The sequence below is a fragment of the Giraffa tippelskirchi genome, chromosome 2 (assembly GCF_054371585.1).
Source record: "Giraffa tippelskirchi isolate mGirTip1 chromosome 2, T2T-mGirTip1v1.2.pri, whole genome shotgun sequence".
Taxonomy (NCBI): domain Eukaryota; kingdom Metazoa; phylum Chordata; class Mammalia; order Artiodactyla; family Giraffidae; genus Giraffa; species Giraffa tippelskirchi.
In genome coordinates, this window is record NC_137276.1 from 11,761,401 (window position 1) to 11,788,526 (window position 27,126).

General features: G+C 40.2%; 1 protein-coding gene and 1 long non-coding RNA gene across 17 annotated transcripts in view; one reads left to right on the forward strand and one right to left on the reverse strand.

Moving 5' to 3' along the window:
* SEC23IP (SEC23 interacting protein) overlaps nt 1–27,126 on the reverse strand; it is a 115,173-nt gene that overhangs the window by 64,683 nt on the left and 23,364 nt on the right. For 5 of the 16 annotated variants that reach the window (XR_014067179.1, XR_014067171.1, XR_014067181.1 and 2 more), the window contains exons 13-18: nt 23,105–23,302; nt 19,054–19,209; nt 18,571–18,673; nt 17,217–17,402; nt 16,154–16,316; nt 15,563–15,664 (exon numbers count right to left, since the gene is read on the reverse strand). Coding sequence is in view for 11 of the 16 variants with exons in the window: in XM_081535674.1 (XP_081391800.1) it covers nt 15,583–15,664; nt 16,154–16,316; nt 17,217–17,402; nt 18,571–18,673; nt 19,054–19,209; nt 23,105–23,302 (888 nt within the window). In the remaining 5 variants the exon portion in view is untranslated. Of the gene's footprint in view, nt 1–10,601; nt 12,123–15,562; nt 15,665–16,153; nt 16,317–17,216; nt 17,403–18,570; nt 18,674–19,053; nt 19,210–23,104; nt 23,303–27,126 lie in introns of those variants that run through there. The other 11 variants (XM_081535654.1, XM_081535631.1, XM_081535621.1 and 8 more) reach the window with 6 other exon arrangements.
* LOC145524146 (uncharacterized) lies at nt 14,855–26,932 on the forward strand. The gene is made up of 3 exons (XR_014067257.1): nt 14,855–14,929; nt 19,968–20,121; nt 25,349–26,932. It is a non-coding gene; the product is annotated as an uncharacterized LOC145524146 (long non-coding RNA).

Consider the following 27,126-nt stretch of genomic DNA (forward strand, 5'->3'; position numbering starts at 1 on the left):
TTACTAGTTAGCTAAGTGACTGAGTTAAATCTACTTGAAACATACAGGTTGGGAGATACCAAAACTACCATTCAGGAAACAGAATCTTGAAGGTGACTTTAAGGTTGAAAAGAGGTTGTACAAAGACTTAAATAAAATCAAGTGAACAAAGTCTTATTTCCTTAGCAACTTCCTATATCATTTGACCTCTGAGAAATCTTAGACCTGTTCAGTGACTGAATTTAAAATCTAATTCACATGTTCACGAAGCTTTCTCTGAAAGTAGGTTCATTAAAAGGTTCATCACCAGGGGCTTTCCTGGTGGCTCAGTGCTAAAAGAATCTGCCTGCCATTGCAGGAGACACAGGTTCGATCCCTGATCCAGAAAGATCCCACATGCCTCGGGGCAACTAAGCCAGTGTGCCACAACTACTAAGTCTGAGCTCTAGAGCTGGGAGCCACAGCTACTGAAGCCCACGATCCCTAGAGCCTGTGCCCTGCAACGAGAAGCCATGGCAATAGGAAGCTCGAGCACCACAGCTAGAGAAAAGCCCTGGCAGTAACAAAGACCCAGCATAGCCAAAAATGAATAATTCATTTTTTAAAAAACAGTAAAAAAAAAAAAAAAAAAGGTTGACCTATCTGATCGACCTCTATGATGTGCGTATGGTGTATCTATCTGTATACACACACACATATACATATGTATACAGAAAACTGAAAACAACAAACAATAGGTGAAAGTAAAAACTGATTTGTCTTTATAAAAGATTGTTTCCATAACAGAAAAGAATTCAAGAAACAGTAAATGAAAAAAGGAAGTTCCAAATATTATAATGTGATCCCATTTACTAAGGAAAAATGCAAAATGGTGAGAGTAGAATATGTGTGATTGTTATTTTCTCATTTATGCTTCTCTGCATTTTCCAAATTTTCAGTCCAACACAATGCCAAGAGCTATTTCATGTTTATAAATTTTAAGGTCTGTGAGAATTGCCTGTACTGATAAATAACATATTTCCACACAGAAACAAAATGATGCCACAGACAGAGGAATGGACTTTGAGAGAGAAGACTTGAGTTCAAGTCCCAGCTTCAGCGCTCACTCTTCTGAGTCACTTCAGACAAGTCACAGCACCTCTGGGAATCTCGGTTCTCTCATCTAATTAAAGATGGAGATGCTCATCCCCAGATTGTCTTCCTCCCTTAATTAGTGCAAATATCAAATGCAAAAAGTTCACAAAACTCTTCTGCCAAGAGGAAAGTAAGGTTCAGCAAAAGGAGTAACTAACTATTAAGGCTGCTTTTAAAGTTCTTTATGGATCTGATTCAAGTTTATGAAGTTTTAAGACTGTATTTTGCATTGGAAAAAAAAATATCCATCATCACCACCACACCTGTTCCCTCAGGTGGGACAAATGCAGGATCCTGACAAAGCACCAAAGCAGGAGTGTTGGACAGGTAGGTAGTATCCGCCCATAGAGAGAAAAAACAAAATGTTTTCACAAGTCACTAGAGTGAAGAAACAGCTGTCCCAGGTCCCCAGTGGTACCTTATCAACAGTTACATGAGGCAGAAAAAGACAAGGGAAGGATACTGTGGGAAACACAGCCACATGTGAAGAATAGGAGGATTTTTTTTTAGATACTAACACACTCTTCTCTCTTCCAAATCCACTAAAGAAAGAATATTGGTCGGCAACCTCCAAGACTTTGTCCAAACATTGGAGGAAAACTAAAAGCTTGAATTTTCATCTCATTTTTTAAAAAATTTTCTTTACTCTGACCACAATGCCACCAGTTACTTAAAATGTGATCTTGGATAGGTCACTCCATGATGCTGAAATCAGCATCAGCCGATACCATCATCAGCCGAGTGGCATCAGCCAATGCCATTCTGATGTCACAAATGCCAGAGTTACATATAAAGAAGCTATTCTCCTTGGGATTCAAAATGGACACAAATGAACTTGGGCTCAGGAGATAGCAACGCTGGTCTTGTCACTATTTGCGATCCTGACCAGGCCCCCTCCCCTTTCTGATCCTCAGATTGCCGAGGACTTGTTAGGAGGATTCCTGTGCCCCCAGCTCCAGCCACAGTTCAAGCTATGCATGTCCACTGATCTCCCAGACTGGGCTATTTGTAGCTAGTGGCATCTGTGCTAGGATAGCGACCCTGTCTGACAAGCTGACCTTGTACAGGTAGTGCTGCCAGCCTGCCTGGCAGTGATACAACTGGGCTGTTCTTATAGTTACAGAAATACAGACTTATGTCAAACTGTCCATGGGCTTTTATTGTCCAATAAGACTCTTCGTGGCCAAAACTAGAAATTTGTGAATTTCCAAGTCTTCTTCCCACTTCTCCTCCAACTTTTTCCCAAACTGACCATGTAATTTTGTTTAAACTACCCTGAACATTTGTATCCACACTTTCACTCTGTAACTCTCCCAGGATGAACAATCCAGGATATATAAATCTTTGTCCATTTTTTTAAAGACTCTGTTTCTCAGAGTGAAATTACTGGGTTAAAAGGTACAGACCATTTTAAAGCTCTTGATACATCTTACACCAAATTGTCTTCTGGAAAAGAAGCATCAGTTGATATTTCTGCCAGCAATGGATGAGCTTTCATGCCAATCTTTTTTTTAAACTTGGCATTATGAGCAGTTAAAAAACAAGTCCCTCTTTTACATTTTAATTTGTTTTTTTAAGGTAAGTAATGAGGATGAACATTTTATTTCAAGTGTATAAGTCTGTTTTAGTGACTTATCTGTTCATGACCTTTTCAGATATTTTAACTTGCTAAAAATTCATCAAAGAAAAATCGGTGGAGTAATTTCTTTCACAGCTAAAAAGGATGGGACAGTTAATTCCAGGCAAAAATTAAAACTGTGAAATTGATTAATGTGAAATGGACATTTTAGCCAAATACTGTTAACACACACATTGTTTATAGAAATTAAAGCATATATACTCCTATTTTTGTGAAATGTTTTCTTGCCTTAAAGCAGTTTTAAGAAAAATTGATCTTGTTCTCTATTTCACCATACTAAATATGTCTTTATGAAAAAGTGTCTTTTCTTTAGATGTGACACTCTTAAAATGAAATAAAATTCAAAAACAAAAAAATAAAACTGAACACTTTAAAGTTGGTTGGGATCTGCATTTTGCAAAGCTAAACAACAGCTATAAAATAAAAACTTCTTTAAATATTCATTTCCCTTTGGGGCCTGGCAAATGGGAATTTAGTTCCAGCTAACTGCACACATTCACTCTTGCAATTCAAGAAAGTTCTTTCCAAAACTTTAAGATATGCCAAGAGGAGACTTCATGCTCTTCTTTTAGCTCCAAAGAAAGTGATGACAGATGTGACTCTACAATCCAGCCAGAAGACTGGATTTAATTCTCTGCAGATAAGCAGCACATGTTCAACTATTGATGCCCAAGGATTCAGAAACCTTCATCTTGACAGATTTCATCTGGAGGGGACTGAGACTCAAATTCACCCATTCAAAACTCATCGTGTACAGTCGAGGTAAACTCTAATTTTCAGTTGGCAAAATACTGTCATTTTCAAGAGAATAAAATTCCACAGGCCCCAGGCAATAAGTAAGGATAGAGGGAGATAATCACACACTGTCATCCAAAGACCACAGCCTGAGTAGACTCAGGTGTTGACAAAACTGACTGGGAAAAGAGGGAAAAAAGTGGAGGCATTGAGGGCTTGATTCTGAAATTTGTTGAAAAATGAAAACTGGCATCAGAAAATGAATTTTAATGCAAGTTCAGTGAAAGGTACTTGAGCTAAAAGAAATGAGGCACAGCCTCAAACAATAAACAACTTTCTATTACAAGTGTATGTTTTGAATTATAAGACTGAGAGTTGGCCTACCGAATGCTGAATAAAATCAACTCCCTCCCTCTCATACCCATGACCTACCTAAAGAATTTCTAATGAAAATGACAGAAACCTTCAAAACAGACAAGTTAAGAATTTCTGGATGGTATCCAGAAAAGTCTATCTAATAAAAGGTATCACAGATATTTAAAGAAATTAAGTATTTTGACCTGAGGTGATATTTTGGGGAATGATACTTTGGGAAAATTACAGTTTAAAGAGATGGGAATACCAGACCACCTGACCCGCCTCTTGAGAAATCTGTATGCAGGTCAAGAAGCAACAGTTAGAACTGGACATGGAACAACAGACTGGTTCCAAATCGGGAAAGGAGTACGTCAAGGCTGTATATTTTCACCCAGCTTATTTAACTTATATGCAAGTACAGCATGTGAAATGCCAGGCTGGATGAAGTACAAGCTGGAATCAAGATTGCTGGGAGAAATATCAATAACCTCAGATATGCAGATGACACCACCCTTATGGCAGAAAGTGAAGAAGAACTAAAGAGCCTCTTGATGACCGTGAAAGAGAGTGAAAAAGTTGGCTTAAAACTCAACATTCAAAAAACTAAGATCATGGCATCCGGTCTCATCACGTCATGGCAGATAGATGAGGAAACAATGGAAACAGTGACAGACTTTATTTTGGGGGAGCTCCAAAATCACTGCAGATGGTGACTGCAGCCATGAAATTAAAAGACGCTTGCTCCTTGGAAGAAAAGCTATGACCAACTGAGACAGCATGCTAAAAAGCAGAGACATTACTTTGCCAACAAAGGTCCATCTAGTCAAAGCTATGGTTTTTCCATTAGTCATGTATGGATGTGAGAGTTGGACCATAAAGAAAGCTGAGCACTGAAGAATTGATGCTTTTGAACAGTGGTGTTGGAGAAGACTCTTGAGAGTCCCTTGGACTGCAAGGAGATCCAACCAGTCCATCCAAAAGGAAATCAGTCCTGAATATTCATTGGAAGAACTTATGCTGAAGCTGAAACTCCAATACTTTCGGCCACATGATGCGAAGAGCTGACTCATTTGAAAAGACCCTGATGCTGGGAAAGATTGAAGGCGAGAGAAGAAGGGGACGACAGAGGATGAGATGGTTGGATGGCATCACAGACTCAATGGACATGAGTTTGAGTAACTCCGGGAGTTGGTGATGGACAGGGAGGCCTGGCGTGCTGCAGTCCATGGCACAACTCGCAAAGAGTCGGACACAACTGTGCGACTGGACTGAACTGATACTTTGAGCGGGGAGGGGATTTTATTATGTACCTTTTCACAGGAAGTTTTGTGATAAGATGTTTTTATTAAATAGGAGGAATAGAAAGCATTAAATCCAGATCCTTAATATGAACACGAACTTCCAGCCTATAAAGGACACCTCACCAGGTAACTGCATGTGTAGAACCATGTACCTCCTTCCCTCGCCAGCCACTTGCTGAAATCAACACATGAAACCTTCCTCTTACCTGATGGATGCCCACGAGGGTCAAGATGTAGCTGTGAGATGAGAAACTCACGTTCCCGCTGTGTTTGGGGAGGGGTGCAGGTGGAGGACAGCGAGGCAGAGGCCGCTGGCCTCGGGGAAAAGGAGAGGAAAGGGGTTCTTATCGGCCTTTCTGTGCCCTGGGGCTTTGCCTCCCTCTGATGAGGAGGCTGGAACCCCGTGCTAGTCATTCTCCCGTTGAACGGTGCTCTTTGAGTTAAGACACCTGCAACCAAACCAGGGTAAAATGTCGATTCAACATCACTGAGCAGCACTGGAGAAGCAGCCCCACTTAGACTTTCTGGAGGCAGAGGCTTTGCGGAGAAGGTGGGAGCCCAAGGCTCTGGTCTCCTGCAGAGGTTGGGAAAGGGTAATAAAGGAACAGCAAACTGGGAGAATGAATAGCCAGCTTTGTTCATACGGAGGGAGCAGCAGGAAAGGCGGCAGAGATGCTGGGGCAGCAGAGAGAGGAGGACAGGAAATTCTGAACCAGAGAAAGCCCCCTACAGGGAGAGGGGAGGCAGGGGCGGCCTCCGGAGAGCTGGGAGGGCAGAGGATGCTGGAGGGTTGCAGAGTTGGCATGGTGTCTCCGGGGCCTGGGCTAAAGGAAAGCCAGGGTGATGGCAGTGAGAATGGAGAAACAACCCCAGGGAAACATAAAACCTGGGAGCAGTCACTGAGACATTCAGATGGGCACACAAGCTAGGACACCTCCACACTCTTTTTTTAAGGACAGAAGATCATCTTGCCGTTTATTTCTCTTTTCAGTTCAAAGGGTAGTTATGCAAACATTTAGGTCCTATTCAGAACAATATTTGGGAATCTCCACTAACAAGAGGCTTTCACCCTCTGCGTTAAAAAGAAGCAGCACTCCAGGTGCAAACAACAAAGCAAATTATAATCCACACCTTCTAAAACTTACCCTTTTCTTTCAAAGGCTCCTTTGAAAATGCTTTTGCTCGTGGGAGGGGGAAAAAAAAGCAGGGGGAGGTAGTGTTGTGACTGCCTAGGTGTTTCAAAAAGAGGCAATTTGCAAATATCTTTCTACAGTAGATATTTCTTATTTTTGAGTCTTAAGTACACTTTAGTCTTCTCTGCCATTAACTGTGTGGCCCTGGCAAGATGGCTAGCTTCTGTGAGCTTTGGTTCTCTCATCTGTAAAATGGAATAAACCGACTCCCATGGGGTTTCTGTTAAGACATGATAGTTTGCACAGCACCTGAAACACAGTCCACACCCCAAAAAAACACAAATTCCTCTCCCGTTATATTCTAAGGAGTAACATTCAGAACTATTATAGCCTCCTTGACGTGAAGCTTCTCCAAGAGAAGTGCTCTCCCAAACAGTTTTTCATCTCCTGACTAATAAACATTCCTTGGAAAGAGAAGCAGGCAGGTCTCAGAGATACAGCTGGGCACAGGCTCTGAGAAGCACAGGAAAACAGGATTTCCTCTTAGTTGGTAGTGAGCACTTTCCAATATTCCAAACCATGTTCCTTTCAGCAAGAGTGAATGCCAGCAAGTGGCTTATAAGAAGAAAAAGCACCACTAGAAATGCTGCCTTTAAAACAATTTTAATGAAAACCGTACTCAACACATTCAAACAGCTCTTATTGTGTTTCATGCACAACTTACTCTCTTCCAGTTGCCCCACTGTGTGATGCCGTTTCCCCGCTCAAGTCTTCCCACGGCATGAATGCACTTTCTCTCTCCGCTTGGCTCTGGCTACCACTGCTCACCTGTCTTTTAGGTTACAGAGAGGCGGACCCTGGCACCACCAGAGGCGAGGGCAGGGCTCCATCCATAGTAATTCATTACACCATTCTCCACACTTTGGAGTATATGAACATCTCTACGATAAAACTTTTCAAGTCGCTCTTTAACAGGATACGTGAAAGAAAAACACAGTGGGTCACCCCAGGTACACCGATTCCACCTGTGAACCTGAACTGCAGCTCAGCCCCTAGCAAATATGCAGCACTGGCTGCTGTCTCCAGGATGCGTCCTCACTCATCCTTGGTCTGTTCTACAGGTTTCTCTGAGGCTTCCTATATTAAACATATCCTGTGACCGCTTACTGTCATGAAGTGTGAATACTGTCCAAACGCGTTTCACTTGCTTTGAGACTTGCAGGAAGGAAGCATTCAACGAAGAGGATGCACTGTCTCACGAGCGCCCACTAGTGTTAACAACATGAAGTCATTCTCAGAGCTCTGGGGCCGATGCTGCATGCACGCCAAGTCACTTCAGTCGTGTCTGACTCTTTGCAACCCCATGGGATGGAGCCCGCCAGCCTCCTCTGTCCATGGGGCCAATAGGTTTGAGAAAATCTGCAGCAGAGTTGGTGTTTTAAAGCAGGAAAATAAAATATCAGGGAGAAAAAAGGGCAGAATTTGGGAAGGAAAACATGTTTTTTCAATCCTTATACCAAAAGGAGCTTAGAGAATCAGGGCACGTAGAAGTTATTTGAAGGTGCTTTCTAAGAGTCCCACTGACCTGCATGCAGATTCATGAACACTACCACCCCCCGCCCCTAGCCCCACCCCAACTGGCTCCACATTTCCTGTGTCCTGCCCAGTCACCTGCACCTCTAGGCCTCCACACCTACAGACACCTGGCGTCTGTGGAGGGTGCTCAGCCCTCCCGGCATCCCTCAGAGACAAGAAACCTGGCCGAGTACAGCCTAGGGAGGACTGCAAGTGGCACAAAGACGTGGGTCTTCCCTGAATCTGAGTGCTCATGATAAAAAGAGCAACAGTACTGATAATTAGCTAACGTTCTGAGTGCTTACTATAGCCCAGAACTCCTATATTCTCCTTACTCATATTTTCGTTTAAGCTTCATAACAACTGTGAGGTTGAGGAATTTCATGAAAGAGGAAACTGACCAGAAACACTCTGCCAAGAGCTTAGGAGAAATCGATCTTGCATGGGACCCACAGCTAAGGTAGAGAGCCTGGACACAAAGGCAGGTGGGCACCAGAGCTCTTTAACATACTGTCAAGATTTTGGTAAGCTCACTTTAGAGGTGAAATACCAGAGAAAGACCGATACCTGATGGAAGTCTTACAGAAATGGCAAGGAGACAAGTCAACTGACAGTCCATCCAGTGCTTGGCAGGGAGATGGACAAGAGCAGAGTCGCCACATCAGCACCTCAGCTCGTTGTTTTTCAGTTGCTCAGTCATGTCTGACTCTTTGTGACCCCAGGGACTGCAGCACACCAGGCTTCCCTGTCATTCACCATCTCCCAGAGCTTGCTCAAACTCATGTTCATGGAGTCAGTGATGCCATCCAACCTTCTCATCCTGTTGTCCCCTTCTCCTCCTGCCTTCAATCTTTCCCAGCACCAGGGTCTTTTCTAATGAGTCGGCTCTTCGCATCAGGTGGCCAAACTATTGGAGCCTCAGCTTCAGCATCAGTCCTTCCAGTGAATATTCAGGACTGATTTCCTTTAGGATTGACTGATCTCCTTGCAGTCCAAGGGACTCTCAAGAGTCTTCTCCAACACCACAGCTCAAATGCATCAATTCTTTGGCGGTCACCCTTCTTTGTGGTCTAACTCTCACATCCATACATGACTACTGGAAAAACCACAGCTTTGACTAGACAGACGCTTTGCCAGCAAAGTAATGTCTCTTATTTTTAATATGCTGTCTAGGTTTGTCATAACTCATAAAGGAACTAAATTCTATCAACTCGCCTTAGAGGACCCACCCTGGGGAACTATTAATAACTCATACTAACCAGTGCCAAATTATTGTCACAATGAGAACCATTAACTTGGAATAAAATCAGAGCATTCAGTGTCTGCAGCTCAAGGCACCCTCTTCCCAGACGGGAAGATCTACATGGGAAACAAGTCACCAAGAGAATGATGCTAAGTGAAATGATGAGGCTCAACACTAAGGTAGTTAGACACCTCAAGTCAAAAACCTGAAACAACAGTAAAATAAATACCAAGATCAACGACTCTGGAATTTCCAGGACAGTCCTCATCTCCAGCACTCTATTTACAGTGCTGTGAGTCACTATGTTGAATAGAGGATCATCCCTGCCAGGATAGTGCTGTCTACACTCTATGTCCTCATTTTCAAGGGTTTACGTAAAGCACACCTTTCCAATAACATATTCAATACTCACCTCAAAAATCAATATGATCTGTGTGAAGTTTCCTTGTATCAATACCACAGCCACACTCTGGTGTTGAGAAATATCCTTATCTGGTGAAATCACAAAACACACAAGCCCAACAGACTTGGAAGATAACTTTCCTTTCACTACGGCCACATTAACACACCAGACCTAGGTTGTCCTTATCAGTTTTACGACAACTCTTTGACCTTCAATTTCAGACACTGACGCTTTTTAACTTTAGTCCCAAACTCTGCATATGAAACAACTTCAGAATCACTAGAGACTTGACTTCCCTCATCGGAAGAAAATGAGAGCATCAATCCAGGTTAGGGCTGGGTAGGAGGGTCCTAAGAGAGGACGAGCTGTTGGGGAAGAGGAGGAGGTCAAGCTTTACTCAACAGCTATACTCTCATCTAAAATTTTAAAATGGGGAGCTTTCCTGGTGGTCCAGGGCTTAAGAATCCACCTTTGCAGTGGAGAGAACACAGGTTTGATCCCTGGTCTGGGAAGATTCCACATGCCTCAGGGCAACTAAGCCCGTGGGCCGCAACTACTGAAGCCTGAACACCTAGAGCTCATGCTCTGCAACAAGAGAAGTCACGACAATGAGAAGCCCTTGCACGACAACTAGAGAAAGCCCAGGAGCAGCAACAAACACCCGTGCAGACAAGAATAATAAATATATTAAAAAGAATGCAAAATTAAAGAAAATACGTAATTTGTAAATCTGAACAGATTCTAAGGTCTCTTATTTAATTCTACTTCTGATTTTTTAAATTGTTTTATTCACAAATATTTGCAAAGCGCCTTACTTTGTGACAAGACTGTGCAAGGCAGGGTGAACAATACGCTAATAAAGAGACTCTGCCTTCAGACCTACTTACCATTTTGACTTTAGGTTTTCTTTTCTTTAAGAAACTGAAGAGGGATATAAATACATGCCCCAAATTCTACTTTGTATCTTCTGAAGTCTTAAAATCACAAGATTCCTAAAACTGCGCTGGTGTATGTTTCTACTATGGACACTGGTTCAAGGGTTTCTTCTCCTCTGCTCAATGTTCAGAAGACATAGGTTGAATAATACAGACAAAACCAGTTGTATGTTGAAAAATCAAACTGGATTTTATTAAAATATACATAAATAACTCTTATTTTTCTTTATTTCATCAGTTGGGGGAGTTAGGAGGAAATTAAGTGAAAAGTAATAGCACTGGTGTCGAGAAATGAAGGCCAAAAGGGAGTGGGTGGAACCGTACTCCAGCCCAGATCTCCACCAGCAGCCTGAGAAAGGCATTTAGTGTCGTGTCCTTGGATGCAGAATAAGGTGGTTGGAACATATGCTGTTTGGGGCCAGCTGCAGTTCAAAAGCTCTACTGTCCTAATTCTATTATCAGGAGCAGATGCTATAGTTAGACATTAACTGTAGAGCAGGTGCTCACAATGAAAAGTAAATGAACACTGAACTCAAAAGAATACTTTTAAGGAAGACAAGAAAATTACAGAAGTTTTCTGCTTTAGAAAAATGTACTGATGTTACTATTTTATTCACACTAATATATATACACAAAAAATGTGTATCATATGTTGACTTTCAAAAAATTCTATGTTCCATGAGAACTATGTAAACAGTGTAAAATGTTCCTACTGCATAACAAAAGCAAATCAGCATTCCCATGTAGTATTAGGAAAATATTTAGATAATCTGAAGTTACAGTAAAACAAAGTAAAATATCACAGAACAGTCTTTTCATGAAGTAGAGCTACAGTCTAGAAGTTCATACAGTTCATACTTTCCAATACTTTGGTATAAGTGAAATTAATACAAGGCAAAAAAACCCAAAACCCAAAAAAATTCTACTGTGGTTCTCATATTAACTGCAACTTCAGCAATAAGGCGATCGCACAGCTACCATAGGTGACAAAATGGAGAAACTTCTTGTTTGCTCCCAGCTGCTAGCGGAAGTGACGTTGGGAGAGCATTCACAAAACTTCCATGAAGTGAGGAGCGTCTCACTTCCCCTCACCACTTTCCTCCCAGCGATAGCCTAGAAGGACCCACAAGACCACAGCAGACCTTGGAACGAAGTGATTTTGGTTACTTCCGCTTAACAAATACAAATAACCTTGCATTAAAGCAGCCCAAACTATAATTCACATTTAAAAAGTTGAACATAAATTTTTAAAAAACTGTATTATTATGGTTTCTTGAGAAGTCTGTAGAACATACTACATTAATTTTAAAATGCAAGTTTAACAGACCACTGACAATAGTTTTTTAGGAAAAAGAAACAACCGTTTGCATGCTACAAATATTTTTCATTGATATCACATATTACTTTGACAACTATACAATTAAACTGATCTGAGGAGTTTTAAACTGCATCATTTTAAACATCTCTTTTTCTCATCTACACAGTCCAAATGTGGTAGTGATTTTTTTCATTGTCTTTCTGTTCTGCATGTTTTCTTTAAAATGAACCCCTACATCTGAGAATGACAGCACAGGAACAACACTGAATCACTTTTCTGTCATCCATCCCAGGAGCGGACTGGGAATGTCCTCCAAGGATTTTCCCGGCACTGTAATTTAGACTGCAAGCTTCTGTAAAGACAAGAGAGTCTTGAAAAGAAAAAAAGAATCCTTGGTCAACTTTACAAACTTACAGACATAACACAAAAACTCACTGTCATTCCTTTCTGAAATAAAAGAACACACTGTCAAGCGACAAACAAACACTGCAAACTGCGTGGAAGAAAACGGCCCGTGAACAGAAGTCCTCAGGCCTTCTGCCTTCAGGGACAGAAGGGCATCAGGGAGCGTTCAGTGAGGTTAACGAGCTTACAAATCTTCACAACAAAATGAGGACAAAAAATAAAAGATAAAACATAAAGTGAATTGTCTGTCAGGTTAATCTGAGGCTTTTTAAAGAGAAATTCTAAAATTAAAGGACAAAAAAAATTCAGCAAAACTGTCGATGCTTGAATGAACCATGTATAGAAGGACTGTTAAGATTTTAAATTATTTTATAGTGTCAGTACACTGTTATGAACTATAAGCTCTTGCTCTTGCCTAAATTTTACAACCACGTATAAGAAGAAATCAAACAATTACAGTGAACAAATCATGTGTAAGATGAAAGGGTCTTAATTTTTCACAGCAGACGATGTCACAGTCCTAGAACTGCTATGGTTTGGATTTTGTTTGTTCTGCTTTGTTCTGTGCACAAAGAATGTCAGGGGAATTTAAATCATTTCAAAATTCATTTGGAATAATAGGCAAGACTATGGTATACTAAGAAATTGGACACCAGATATTAAAAACTTTCACTAAATCTAAGCGTCAATTGTAAGATGCAACACTGTTTTATGCATCATGCAAAGAAAAGATGCCTAGTGTAGGGAGTCTAAAAGGCGACAGAGACCCTCACAAAAAGCGGGGATATCAAATCCCAAACAGCCTCAATGAGGGTAAAAATATAATAATAAAAATAATAATGCTTCCTCCAGAAAAGAAAGCAAAGATGCTGCAGACCACTTCCCTGACAACAGGAAGGGGGAGAAATTCCCTGTTACTGACTTGGTGCCTCCAGCCCCACCAGCCTGCAGATTTTATGACCTGAGTGCACACTGATCAGCACAGGCCAAGAAAATCTCAAGAAGAGAAGTTAGTTTCAAAAGACTCAGACCAGCAGTGCCTCCCAGTGACTGGCAGAAGAAAACTCAAACCCTCTCAAGGAGAACTCAACTTTCATTAAGGCAACAGCTGCTTTTTAAGATGCATTCCAAATGTAAAGATGCTGAAGTGCAAAAAATATGTAGCTTGAAATCAGTAAAATATGGTAGACAGACAAATAAGTCAAAATAAGAAATGTCAGAAAACCTAGAAAACAAATATTGGGTGTACGAATAAAAAAAAAGTCAACAGCACATGATAAAAACATCAAACCAACAAAAAGGTACATTATTCAATACACGGCACAGGCAAAAAAGATTTAAATATTTAAGAAAAAAGTTCAATTCCTCTCTATACCATATCCTTCAAAACTATAAAGTCAGGTGAAAAAACAAAACCATATAAAAACTAAAAGAAAACAAATGTAATTATCTCAATAATATTAAAAGACTGGCCTGCACATTTTTAAAACATGCTCCCTGATCCTACCCCCCAAAAATAAAAGGGGATATTTATTTATTAGAAGGCAAATGCTAAACTCAAAAAAAACCTGTAATGACAAAATGTTAATTTCTTTAACTATCATAACTATAAATCAATAAGAAGCAAAAATATCATATCCCCCACCCCCAGAAAAAAGCATAAAGGTCAAAAACAGGCAATTGACAAAAGAAGAAATGGCCAGTTAAAAACACTAAACATGCTTAATTTCACTAGTACAAGAAATGCAAAATGAAACAATGATGTAACAACCTCTGGGCTTCCCAGGTGGCAGAACCTGCCTGCCAATGAAGGAGTAATAAGAGATGTGAGTTTGATCCATGGGTAGGGAAGATCTCCTTGAGGAAGGCATGGCACCCCACTCCAGTATTTTTGCCTGGAGAATACCATGAACAGAGGAGCCTGGAGGGCTACAGTCCATAGGATTGCAAAGAGTTGGACATGAATGAAGTGACTTAGCATGTACGCATAACAATTTCTAGCTATCAAATTAGCAAAACTTTAAAAAACAGTAATAACCAATATGGACAAGGGTAGAGAAAAACTAGCACTTATATTGACAGCAGCTATGAAACTTCTGCAAACCTTCTGAAATACAACTTCCCAATAAATACAGATGAAAAATCTTTTAAAAATGTTATTACTTTTAGATTTAACAATGCTACTTCTAGGAATTTAGGCCAAGCAAACAGTCAGAGATGCACAAAAAGTACGTACAATTACATGTTAAGAATTATTTATAATAGAGAAAAATTGGAAAATCACCTAAACATGCAACAATGGTAGCTACATTAAGGATTTTAATAAAAAGAACTATGAATGAAATACAACTATTAACTATAACGTTTCTCTGAAGCACTGTTCATACTAGTCAACCTATATGCCCAATGGTAAGGAATGGTTAAAACAAATTGTGGTGTAACAGTCAATGGAATAGACACCATCACTAAAAAGAATGAGGCAGCTCTTTGGTTCTGATATATATTCTGTCTGTCTGAGATAATCTTCTTCCCCCAGATATCCACCTGGCTCAGTTGCTCCAATGACATTCTATCATTTAAGGATGTCCCCTGCCATTTATATACAACAGCAACCTGTTCACTCTCCCCCTTATCCTGCTGCTCTATTTTTAACCATCTGACTCACTGCCACTGTTTATTTATTGTCTGTCCTCCCCCAGAGGAAAGAAGATCCCTGAGGGCAGAGACTGTGTGGTCCACTGCTGTGACGCTCAGGGCCTAGGCACTGAGCAGGTAAGTAAGGTGCTCAGCAAATGATGGAAAGATGCTGGGTGGGTGGAGGGACGGATGAATGGATGGGTGGGTGGATGCGGGGAAAATCACAAAGATACAAAGGTAAGCAGAGTGGGTCAAGTTGACGGTGGTTAGAGTGGGATTCTCTGGCTTCTCTCCTAAGTGTGTGAGAGTAGGGTCACGGTCAAGTGCTGTGGGAAACTTGAGGAGAGAGAGGAGCAAAATAACAGTCACCTCAGGGTGTGGAGAAGGGAATTTACCAGCAAAGTGTGGCAAACTATACTGCAGGCTTGACTGCCCATTGGATGCTTTGGTCATAGATTTGAAGCGAGTACGGTTAGCACAATTGCCTGACTTTTCTCTGGCAATGTGCTGCTACTTGGGTGAGGTTCAGAGTAAGAGACAACTGGGGTTTACTAGGATTAAGGTTTTTCCAGGTGAATAAGAGAGGAAGAGAAAGACATGGGACTCCCCTGGTGGTTCAGGAATTAAGACTCTGCTCCCAACAAAGGGGGCCCAGGTTTGATCCCTGGTCGAGGAACTAAGATCCTATGTGCTGCAGGGTGCAGCCAAAAAAAAAAAGCCTCAGAATGAAGCCTTCAGAATTTATACACACAATAAAGATAAACTCACACAGTGAAGCTGAAGTCCAGTCAATGCTGGGGCTGTTCTGGACTAATGTTCATTGTTCGATAAATTTCTTTAAGTAATAATAGAGCAGTATCTTCTGATTCCCTATTAAAAAGAAAAGCACATTTACTTAAGAGAGAATGAGAAATTAACCTCTATGCATAAAAGTGGAAAGGCAGCTTTGGTTCTATTCAACATTACCTAAGGAGGGCAAATGAAAACAAAGTCGTGTAATCTCAGAGCTGTCCTTAAAAAAGGGATCAAGACTGATCAGCAACCAAACAGCTGTGCTGCCGCCGTTCTCCTTGGTGACAGAGGACATATGAAAGCATGGCCTTCAAAGTCCCTACCATTCCCACTCTGAAAGGCATCCCAACAACGTGTACAAGTACCAAAGGCCTTTGGTCAAACGCAGGTGACACGCTGCCATCTTGTGGATAACTAAGCTAATGGAGGAAAATACTGATTTTGAATATATGGGCGTTCAAATTAATATTCCGTAACAAATGCTAACTCAGCAAGAATCTCACGGAACTGCAGTATGTGCTGGCACCTAAAGGCCACATGAACACTATCAAAGGTGAAAATACTTACCAATAGCATAAGTGACTCTGAAGAGCGAAAAGATATTCATTAAAACTCTCTATTGGCTTTTCCTGAAGAACGTAGTCAATTCGACGGCCTCCGTTCAACATTCCAACCTTTCCTAAGTAGTCCTCATCCTTGGAAAAATCTGGACTTTCAACAATCTTTTCTGCTAGAATTCAAACCATTTCAATATCAAAGTCAATCACTTAATCATTATCCTTTGACTTTAGCTGACTTTCTGGGCTCAAGAGAAAATTGCTTGACACACGCAGCAGCCCGGGGAGCTACAGGCTCACTTCCCATTCCTCCAAAGAGCCAGGGGGAAGAGGGGCTGGCTGCCCGGGAGAGAAGAGAGCGAGCCAACCAGCTGACAGGAGTTTTGAAGAAAAAGGGTGAGAGAGCATTGTAGAGAGAAAGGAAATAGAATTAGAACCTGAAAGAGTCCAAAACATCACGGCACAACGACCTGACATTGCACGTACAGTCTACAGTGACACAGTCAGACATAGAGCCAGGAGAGCTTCCCTCACAGGGGGTCATTCAGATGCCTGAATACCAACTTAGTTCTCAACTCCGACATTCCACTCTGGCCTTATGAATCTCAACAAAATTTAAAGCCTGTACAGTAAAACCTGGGCTTCCCAGGTGGCTCAGTGGTAAAAAATCTTCATGCCGGTGTAGGAGATGCAGGAGACGCAGGCTCAATCCCTGGGTCAGGAAGATCCCCAGGAGGAGGAAATGGCAACCCACCCCAGTATTCTTGCCTGGAGAATCCCATGGACAGGAGCCTGGTGAGCTACAGTCCATGGGGTTGCGAAGAGTTGGACATGACTTAGCAACTAAACAGCAGCAGAATAAAACCTGCAACTATCAGCCCAAAACCTAGTTTAAAAAGAAAGGATGACATGCATTTTGAAGTACAGTTTGTCCAAACAGATTTTCCTTTATAGGAAGAGCCTCTACATTTTAACAAAAAGGACTATAATGGAAAAGCATCATCAAATAATTTATGTGTGCTTTGTTCACAAATAATTTTTGCACTGGAAAATGCCTTAAATGTCAAATTTACCTTCAACTACTTGCTTTTCTTCTTCTTCTTTGATCTGATTGGCTACCTTCTCCAATTCTTCTTGCAACTGAGTTGAAGAGGTATGAGCGCGGGCAAACTCATTTAATGTCTGCCAAGCACTTTTCAGAGAGCTAATGAAACCCTGCTTCAAATCAGATCCCATACGAGAGAGACTTTCTTTCAACTCTAAAGAGATTAAGGCGACATAACAAGGTATTAGTTACTGGGTAAAATTCTGCACCACTAAAATTAAAACACAAGTTACACTATTCTCAGACTGGATAAGACCTCTTATTCTTCTCTTAAATGTCAGATACATGAGAGTTTCTCAGCCAAGAACTCTCAACATATTAAAATGTTCTGTGGAGTCTTATTCTATCATTTTTGTAATGACTAAACTTGATCCAGCCTAAACCTATACATTTCCTCTCTCCAAAAAAAAAGAGACAGAATTCAAATACCATAAAAATGTATAAGCACATTTATGGGCCTTTTTTTATGCGATAAGTCAAAATATGGGCCCACAAGACTAAAAAGATGACTGTTTTTCTAATATGTATTGGTGAATGGTTTTGAGAATTTGACATTCTGTTATAATCACAATTTAAACTGCTAATTTAAAAATGAAGAAACTACTGCCCCTTTACTTTTTCTGCTTTTGTCTAATAAATCATATTTTAATTCAAAATCTTAAGAATATCCAAGCATCAAATTTCTCATTTTAACTTCAAAAGTTAATTGTGTTTGAAAAGCATGATGCAAGTTCAAAGAAAAAAAAAAGAACAAAAATTTTAAATAAGAGGGCATGATCACTCTTCCTTCTTTTAAACCTATGAATAAGAAGTAATATACACCATTAATAGGCATACAAGAAACCTAAACCCTACTTGGAATTATTATCAATCCACTTTGTTCAATAAAACTTTTTTAAAAGAAAAAGTTTATTTATAGTTACCAAGGAAAAAATAGATCACTTGACTGAGCATCAAATTTATTTCTTGATGGTTTGGTCTTTAGTTCAAAAATTACTCTGCTTCCCAATTCCAAAAACTATTAGCAAATCTTATCAAAATGTATGCATCTCACTTTATCAGCAACTTCCCCCATTCCTCATTATATCAACATCTAGAATATTATCAAGAAATCATCAAGGAGAAGAAACTCTTTCATAACTTTATAGCTCCTCCAAATATTTAGTAAACAGGTTCTGAATATAGTAGGCACTTAAATAAGTAAGAGCTTAGTGTTAAAATGCTCATAACTTATTACAAATGGCGGGAAGAACACACATCATTAAATGACAGATCACAAAATGACAGGAAGGAAACGAGTTTTTGTTGCACTTGCTTTTTACCTAAATGGAGTCTTTTTCTGCCTTTGTGATGTGGAATGAGAACCGCCTTTAGGTCCAAATCTGGTACAATCATAGGTTCTAATCGATATGCCACTGGGTCCAGCTATAAACAGAAGAATTAGAAATTTATGAAAAGCTGTTTTGAGTTATGTATCTTAGTTAAGTGAGAAAACAGATAACTGGCAAACCAGAGATTTTTTTTTTCACACCTTATTCAAATACTGGTAATTATAAGAAGACTTTTCAGTTTGTGGAGAAAATTACTTTGCAAACAAAACAAAAGAATCATTTCCTTGAACAAAGGCTTTCTGGTAGAATAGTTTATTGCAAAGTATCAGACTGTATTTTTTAGGTCAGAGAGCTAAGTTCTACAAAATCAAAATCAGTATTAATTCCTAAGAAATAAGAATCTGAGAATCTATCAGGATAAAGAGGACTCGTGCTTTGTCTCCTTCAAAGCAGAAGTAAATGCAAGTCACTCACTGGGTGATAAATATTGAAGAATCCTTTGCAGGTGGGAAGCCTGTAGTTTTCATCTATCCTATCCACTCCTCGAATAGTGAGAAACATACCAATTGGAGATCCCAAGGCAAAGAAAATCTCTGGTTCAAAGTCTAAGGAGCTGTAAACAACAGAAACCTAGGAAGAATCAGAAAACAATGAAAGACAGTCATTTTAATGTCATGAAATACAAACATCAAAGGTTCAACTGAAACCGCACTTAATTAAAAGCACCCCAATACAGATGATGCTCTGTAACGTGCGGCTTACGATGCTACTCATCACTGTAATGGACAGCTGCTGCTAGCACAAAAGGACCAAAAAATTTCCCTCTGAAATCTTTATCCACTATTACATTCTCTAACTAGACTTTCACTTATTGCGTAAAGCATAAAATATATAGTGTATAGAAGCATCATCTCTATGTTAGTTATAAATGTGGTCAAAACTGCAGACTCTAGAATCAAAATGCCTGGGTTTGAGCCCTGACTCCACTCCTCACTGTGTGTCTTCAGGCAAGTTTCTCAACCTCTCTTGCCTCCACCGCAGTTTCCTCATCTATAAAATGGGAATCATAACAATGCCAAACTCATAATGTGGTTGAAAAGCCACACTTAATAACCAAATCCACATAAGGTGCTTGGCATATTTTAGGCATCCAATGACTGTGACTTCTACTATAACCACCATCCTTATCCATTAGGCATGTTTCTCTCCATTAGAAAGATGACTTATCCCCAAAGAGCTCCTGTGAGGGGGAAGCTCACATGTAGCCTTTCAGCTCACAGAGAACTGTTAGCCTAAGAGAAAGCACCCACATTCGGACAGCTCTCTCTAGTTTACAAAGGTCTTTTGTTTGCTGCTCAGTGACAGAATGTGTGTCTTCATCATTTCAGTATCCTGAGAATGAAGAACAATGAATGGCATAATCAAGGGCATGACAGAGGTACACTGAGAGCAGAGGGCATCATGGCAGGGACTCTCATGCCCGCTTATCAGACGAAGACAGTGAAGCCCAAGTAGGTGACGTCACTTACCCAGGACCACACGGTGAGTGGCAGAATGACATCTAACCCCAAATGCAAAGCTCTTTCTACTAACTAGGCTGCCCTTCTAACAAAGTCTAGACTTCACATCCCTTGGTTTGCCCCTACATTTGCAAATTCAATGGTTTCTGCACTGATGGGGACCACAAAGGAGGTGCTCTCAAGATTATGCATCTTCCTTCAGTTCCAGTAAAAAAAAAAAAAAATAAGGTTAAAAAAATTATCAACTGGAAAAAATATTTACATGAAGGGGCCAAAATCCCTAATATATAAAAAATTCTTCAGTACCAGTAAAGAGAAAAGCAACCCAACAGAAAAATAGGTACACTAGTACATCATTGGAAAAAAGCATAAAAAACAGATGACAAAATATCTAACTCTCTAGTGCTCAAAGAAATACAGTTTGATACAGTTAGCACAGATATAAATAAAATACTAAAAAAAAAAATTAAAAACTCCTATTTGCATGTGAAAAAATTATTTCTTTAGAAGAAGTTATAAAAGTAAGAATACGACATTTTTAAATAAGAATGATAGTACTAGCAAGGGAGAGGAGAGAGAGGCAGTCTTATAAGCTGCCAGTGGGAGTACAAACTTTCTAGGGGCAAGTAGCAGTAACTTTAACATTCTCGTGTTCACGGCCTTTGGCCCAGCTATAAATACTTTCAATTATATAACTGCAAGAAAGAATAAAAAATGTTCATAGAAAGTTGGTTTAAAACTATTTATCACTGGATTGCTTAATAGAGTGAAAAACTGCCTACAGGTCCAATATTATGGATTGAATGTGTTCCCCCAAAGAGAACTGCACCAGTACCTCAGACTTTCTTTGGAAACAGAATCATTACAGCATTAAGGTGGGCCCTAAATCCAGTGACTGGTGTCATTATAAAAAGGAGAAACCTCGACACAGAGACAGGGAAGTGATGTAAGACAAGGGGAGGCGGCCACATGAAAATGGAAGAATGGGGCGGCGGGGTGAAGCACACTTAAACCAAAGGAGGCTAACAACTGCTGGCAAACCACCAGAAGGGAAACAGGCAGGGAAGGGTGCCCCTACAGGGCTTCAGAGGGGAGCAAGGCCCTGCTGACACCTCAGCGTGGACTTCCAGCCTCCAGAACTGTGAGACAGTAAGTTTATGGTGATTAAGACCACCCAGCTTGTGACAGTTTGTTACGGCAGCCTATTTAAAAAATGGGCTTTGTGTTGGGTAATTCTGCCCAACTATAGGCTAATTTTAAGTGTTCTGAGCACATTTAATGCTTAATGTTCTGATGCTGGGCAGGTTAGGTATATTAAATGCACTTTTGACTTTGGGTATCTTCAGGTTATAATGGGTTAATCAGGACGTAACTCCATCATAAGTCAAGGGAGACCTATATAATGTTCTAGTATTTTCCATTTTTATTAAAATAGATATGTAAATATATGCTCAAGAGCCCAGAAGGCCTTGTTCGAACTGCTTATGGTAGTTAGTCATGGTTAAGGAGATCATGAGATTTTTTTTCCCCCCTCATCTTTTCCTTAATCAGTATTTCCTGGCTTTCTGGCATGAATGATGCACACTGTGGATTACCACAACAACCCTGTGGGTTACAAAGGAGATGGCATGTGACCTGGACTGGGTCAATCAAACCATGCCCCACTCCCCAGGCAGAAAAAATTGGTCCGGGATGGACTTGAGACTCAAGTCAGGTCAAATAAAATCCTTCCTCAAAAGTTTCTTAACCTGACCTATTAGGTAGATTCCTCTACCTCTATGGTGATGAAGCTATGAGGAGGGAACTCCAGAACCACCAACACCCACAATTCCACGTTCACAGAGGCCAACACTTCCAAGGAGAAGCAGGCAGTGAGAGTGTCCTGATGATGGGGAGGCCCTGTTTCCACAAACCTTCTACACTCCAGCGTTCACATGCAGCTGAGAAAGTATCTGTCCTTTCTTTATTTGCTAGAGTCTGTTCAAGTTTGCTCATATTTTAAGAAGACATTTTTGGGGACTTTCCTGGTGGCTCAGATGGTAAAGAATCCGCCTGCAATGCGGGAGACCTGGGTTGGAAAGATCCCGTGCAGAAGGGAACAGCTACCCACTCCAGGACTCTGGCCTGAAGAATTCCATAGACAGAAGAGCCTGGCAGGCAACAGTCCATGGGGCCACAAGAAGTCAGACACGACTGAGAGACTTTCACTTCATTGATGGTACAGTGGTTAAGGATCCACCTTGCAAGCCTTGCAATGTGGGGAATGCAGGTTTGATCCCTGGTTGGGGAACTAAGATCCCACACGCCATGGGGCAACTGAGCCTGCCAGTCGTAACTACTGAGCTCATTCACTCTGGAGTAGGCAAGCCAAATAAGTAAGTTAAAGAAAGAAAGAAAAATCCTTTCAAATGCAAGTTTTATGTATGAATTAGGCTTAAAAGCTTGAATAGGCTATATCAAACATCCAGCAATATTTTCTGCCTTCTTTAAATCAGTCATGAGCTCACTTAAGAGATTAGAACCATACAACTATAAATATATTGAAAGTAACCTTCTCTAAAAAGATTTTCATACTTTTAAGCCACTGTGAAACAAGTTTATCATTAAATGCAGCATTATCAACTACTTGGTAGGTTTTTACAGAAACTGTTTCCCTCAAGGAAGAACTGTGAGTAATAAAAAAGTTTAAGCATACTCTGAACATAATTAATTTTCTATCACCACTTCTCTTTCTAGTGGCTGGGACACTTAACGCTATAAAACTGAGGGGTGAAAAGATTTAAATAGAGACAATTTCAAAGGCGAGGTGATATGTTCAGTACACATTCAATCCCTTATTTTTAACATTATGAAAGCATACTGTTTTTATTAAGAGAAAATCAGTTTTCTCCACCCTCCCCCCAAAAAATTGTTGAATAAATATTTAAAGAATTTAAAGTCGCTCAAATAACCCAGTAAGTGATTCCAACATAAACCACACTGCCTGAGTCAGTGTGTTGACTTGCCTGTCCGGTGCCAACTTCAAAGGCCTCATAATCAACACGCACAGAAGAGACAGATGCTCCAAGCGGGAGTCTCCTCTTGGACTCATTCGAGTTTGAGGGAGGAGAAGCCACGTCTTTAGCTTTCTGAGCACTTTCCTCCTGTCCTTTTGTCGAAGAGGTCACCACTGCCTTCTTTTCTGATGCTGCTTTTTTCTCTTCCTGTGAAATACCAAAATTTCATAATATAACTAAGGGAAAAAAGTTATCAGCTATCACTGTGAAATATCCATACCAATATTAAGGAATGATTAGTAATTTCTTAGGCATAAGAATGAAGGCGTTGTGGTTAATTAGAGAAATGTTCTTTTAGAGAAACACACTAAATATTCAAGGAAAAAAATGCCATGATGTCTATAAGCTACTTTAAAATTCTTAAGAAAAAGAAAATTAAGAACAAAGAAAAATGTGGCAAAACAGCTACAATTAAATCTTAACATTAGCTATTATTATACTCTGTGCCCTACACTTTTTATGTAATTTAAAACTTTAATAGAAGTTTTTTTTAAAAAATACCAACTTCTTCCTTTATGATCTCAACTTTAGGCAGATAATTTTAGAAGTACTTATGTAACTGTAAAATATATACTTTCTACAAAGAGGTGTAAACTTAAAAAATTTATATTCTTACATCTATATGAAGCCATTGACAAGTTTTCCTCAAAAGCATTCTGTAAAGAACACACTGTGGTACATTCATACAGTGGGATAACTACTCAGAAATAAAAAGAAGTAAACTGCAAATAAAACTACAACTGCATGGATCTTAAAAACAGTATTTTGAGTAAAAGAAGAAAGATACAAAAGAATTTTCAGTGTCGGTTCCATTTATATACAGTTCTAGAACAGGCAAAACTATTTGACAGAGATCAGATTCGGAAGAGGAGCTGTATGGCAGGAGGAGCTGATCAGAAAGCAGCATGAGAGAACTGAGGGACAGAAATGTTCTGTTTCTGGTTTTGGCTGGTGATTACACAGGTGCAAAAACTGTCAAAGCTTATTGAACAGAACACTCAAGATCTATGCGTTTCATACATAAGTCAGTAAAGAAAATCTTTGGGAGCATCAACAGAACAGGTGTATCACTATAGTAATGAGACAAAATCCACCCGTGTTGGTTTGTGACTGCACCCCAGGACAGCGGCAACAACGTCAGGGGAATGTGAACGACCGTCAACAGTGGATTTGCCGACTTCCCACGGGCACAGGTCTCAGAGGTCCTCACTCCCCAAGCTGGGAATACCTGGGGAAGTCTCTGTTTGAACATTACTGACAGTGCCTAAACCCAACAGCTGGTCTAACTGCTCTAGTCCGGTAGTGAATTCCAAATACTAGGAAACCTGGAAACAAGTCCAATTGGTTAATTCAAAAGATGATATAGCAAAAAGAAAGCTCTCCGCCAGCTATCTGGGAACTGATCCCACCATGAAGGTCTGGGTTGGCCTTGTTATCTCTGCCCTTTGGAGACACCACAGGATTAAACCTAAAACACAAACTGAAGAATGTGGCCTACGTTCTTCAGTTTAAATTTGCTTTCTTGCTTCGAAGTACCTCCCATTACAGTCATACAACTTAACATTCTAAACTGCTAAGAGACTGTTTAAATAGACCCTGAACAGTCCTACCGCGGACTGCTGTTTTGTCTCCCTCTTAGACACATGCAGTAACTTGAAAACAAAGTGAGCCAACATCCACACACTTGACAATCAATATTCCCAACACTGAGAATTATTTCTTTTCAAAGGAAAATGATTTAGATGGTTTACAAAGGGGAAAGAAAAGTTCAGGTCACAAATACTTGATCTCCTTATTAAAAATAATGGGCTAACTTTTCAGTTACAGTAAATCAACAGGATGCACCATTTTATCTCATTATTGATCCAGCAGCACCTTGTTAATGATGAAAAACAGAGCGATCAATGGCAACACGGCTGAGAAAGTGTCCCAGTTCGTTCAGAGGCAATTATTTTTGAATTTAAAAAATAAGATGACTTTATAGGTTTTTACCCCTTTCAAAACATTCTTATAAGTGTCATAACTTACATATCCAAGCTACTACAGGACCCAAACCAGACTCCTTCTAGAGACTTTTCAAGAACTATAAGCAGAACACTTTTCTTTTTTTCTTTTATTGAAACATAAAATCAAGGACAGATGCAGGACCTGGAAATCTAGCTTCTCATTTTTTGTTTTTCTCTGTTTTTACAGGCCTGTGCTTCACTGACATGCACATGCAGACAAACGTGCTTACTTGTGGAGAACACAGGCTGGTGTCCACAGTGTGGACACACTTGTGGTGTCCTGGTTTTGGTGACCACTGTGTTCACCAGAGATGCTGCCTCAACTCAGTCTTCATCGTCACCTTCAATCAACCATCACAAACACTATCCTGTGTCTTAAATGTGTTTTGAGTCGCACCCTTCTTTTCCATTTCCTATTACACCCCAACCATTTCTGAGTCACTGCATAATTACAGTGACTATGCTGAGACTCCCAACACCCTCTAGCTTCACCCTCTTCCAACTCCATCTGCACACTCTAACCAAGTGAACTCTAAAACACCAGCCCAGTCATGGAAGTGTCCTGACTGCTCCACTGACCCACGGCAGCGGGTCTCACACTGTGTCCCTTAGAACTGAACCAGTGGCTTTACACTGCTGCTAAAACGTGGCCCAGTTCTCTCTCTCACACACATATACACACACACACATTAATGTAAAATTCAGGTTGATAATGGAATTGTCTCAACTTAAAGGTTTGCTCCAACTTTTTCTTCCTTTAGTACTCCATATCAGCCAGTAGGCCCTAACCAATAGCACAAGACAGCAAATATTAATAGAAAACCAGGAAGGAATCAATGTCTAAAAACTCGTTTACTATTTATCATAAGCACATTTGCTCATGGCTGAAATTTTATAGGGGCTTCCCTTATAGCTCAGTTGGTAAAGAATCCGCCTGCAATGCAGGAGACCCTGGTAATATGGCTTACAGCACATAGCTTTAAATTTTAACATTTCTGAAGTAAAAAAATTAAAATTTAGACTAAATAAATGTTTTGGTGCTAAATCATAATTTGTGACAAAAATTAATAAGCAAGTCAACATTTCATGGTGTTAGTTTAAAAAGCACAATGCCTTTCACGGCCATGAGAATACATTTGAGAACCAGCTGCCACTTTCACCGTTTGGGCCTCTGGGACCCTCTCCCCTACCCTATTCTCAATCCCCTTGCTGTTTCCACTGCAGAAAAATACTTGCCCCCTCCTGGAAAGCCATCTCCTGACCCCACCCCTCCCCTTCAAGTTCATTCCCCAACACCTGGGGGAAGTTTTCCCTCACCAGCCCCTGTCCCTTCTCCCACAGCCAGGCCTCACTTGGCTCTGACAGCACAGACATCACTGTCAGAGGACCGATACTTCCTTTGTGGTCAAATCTCACCCCCTAGCTAGACCACAGGTCCCACAGTTCATCTCCAGATCCCAAGGATCTAGCACATGCCCGATCCAAAAGATACACTCGGAAAATGCTCAACAATTCAACTGCTTAGCTAATCACAACAACTCTGTCCTATGACTTTATAATCATATTACACATAAAGGGGCATGCTAAGTTCTTTCCAAAGTAAAGAACCACAGAAGTTCAAAAGATGGAAGGGTCAATGAAGACCATGTTAATTAATATACAACAAAAACAAAATAGCTACCCTAAATGCTACCAACTTTTTCTAAGTTTACAGAAAATCTCTGTATAGTTAACTTAATGAAAATTAAATAAAACAAGTGAGTTATTCCCAGTTGTTTTACTTCTTCTTAACTGCTTTTCAGTTGTTGCTGTTATTGCTGTGTTTAGGACTGCTAACAATTTTTGATTTTGAGTTATTATTTAATAAGATGTATGTGTGTGTTCTTTTTATCTCTTTAGATGGTGAGAAGGATTAGAAAGACAGAAAATGAGCTAATATTTATTGGGTGATTAGCTATACATGCA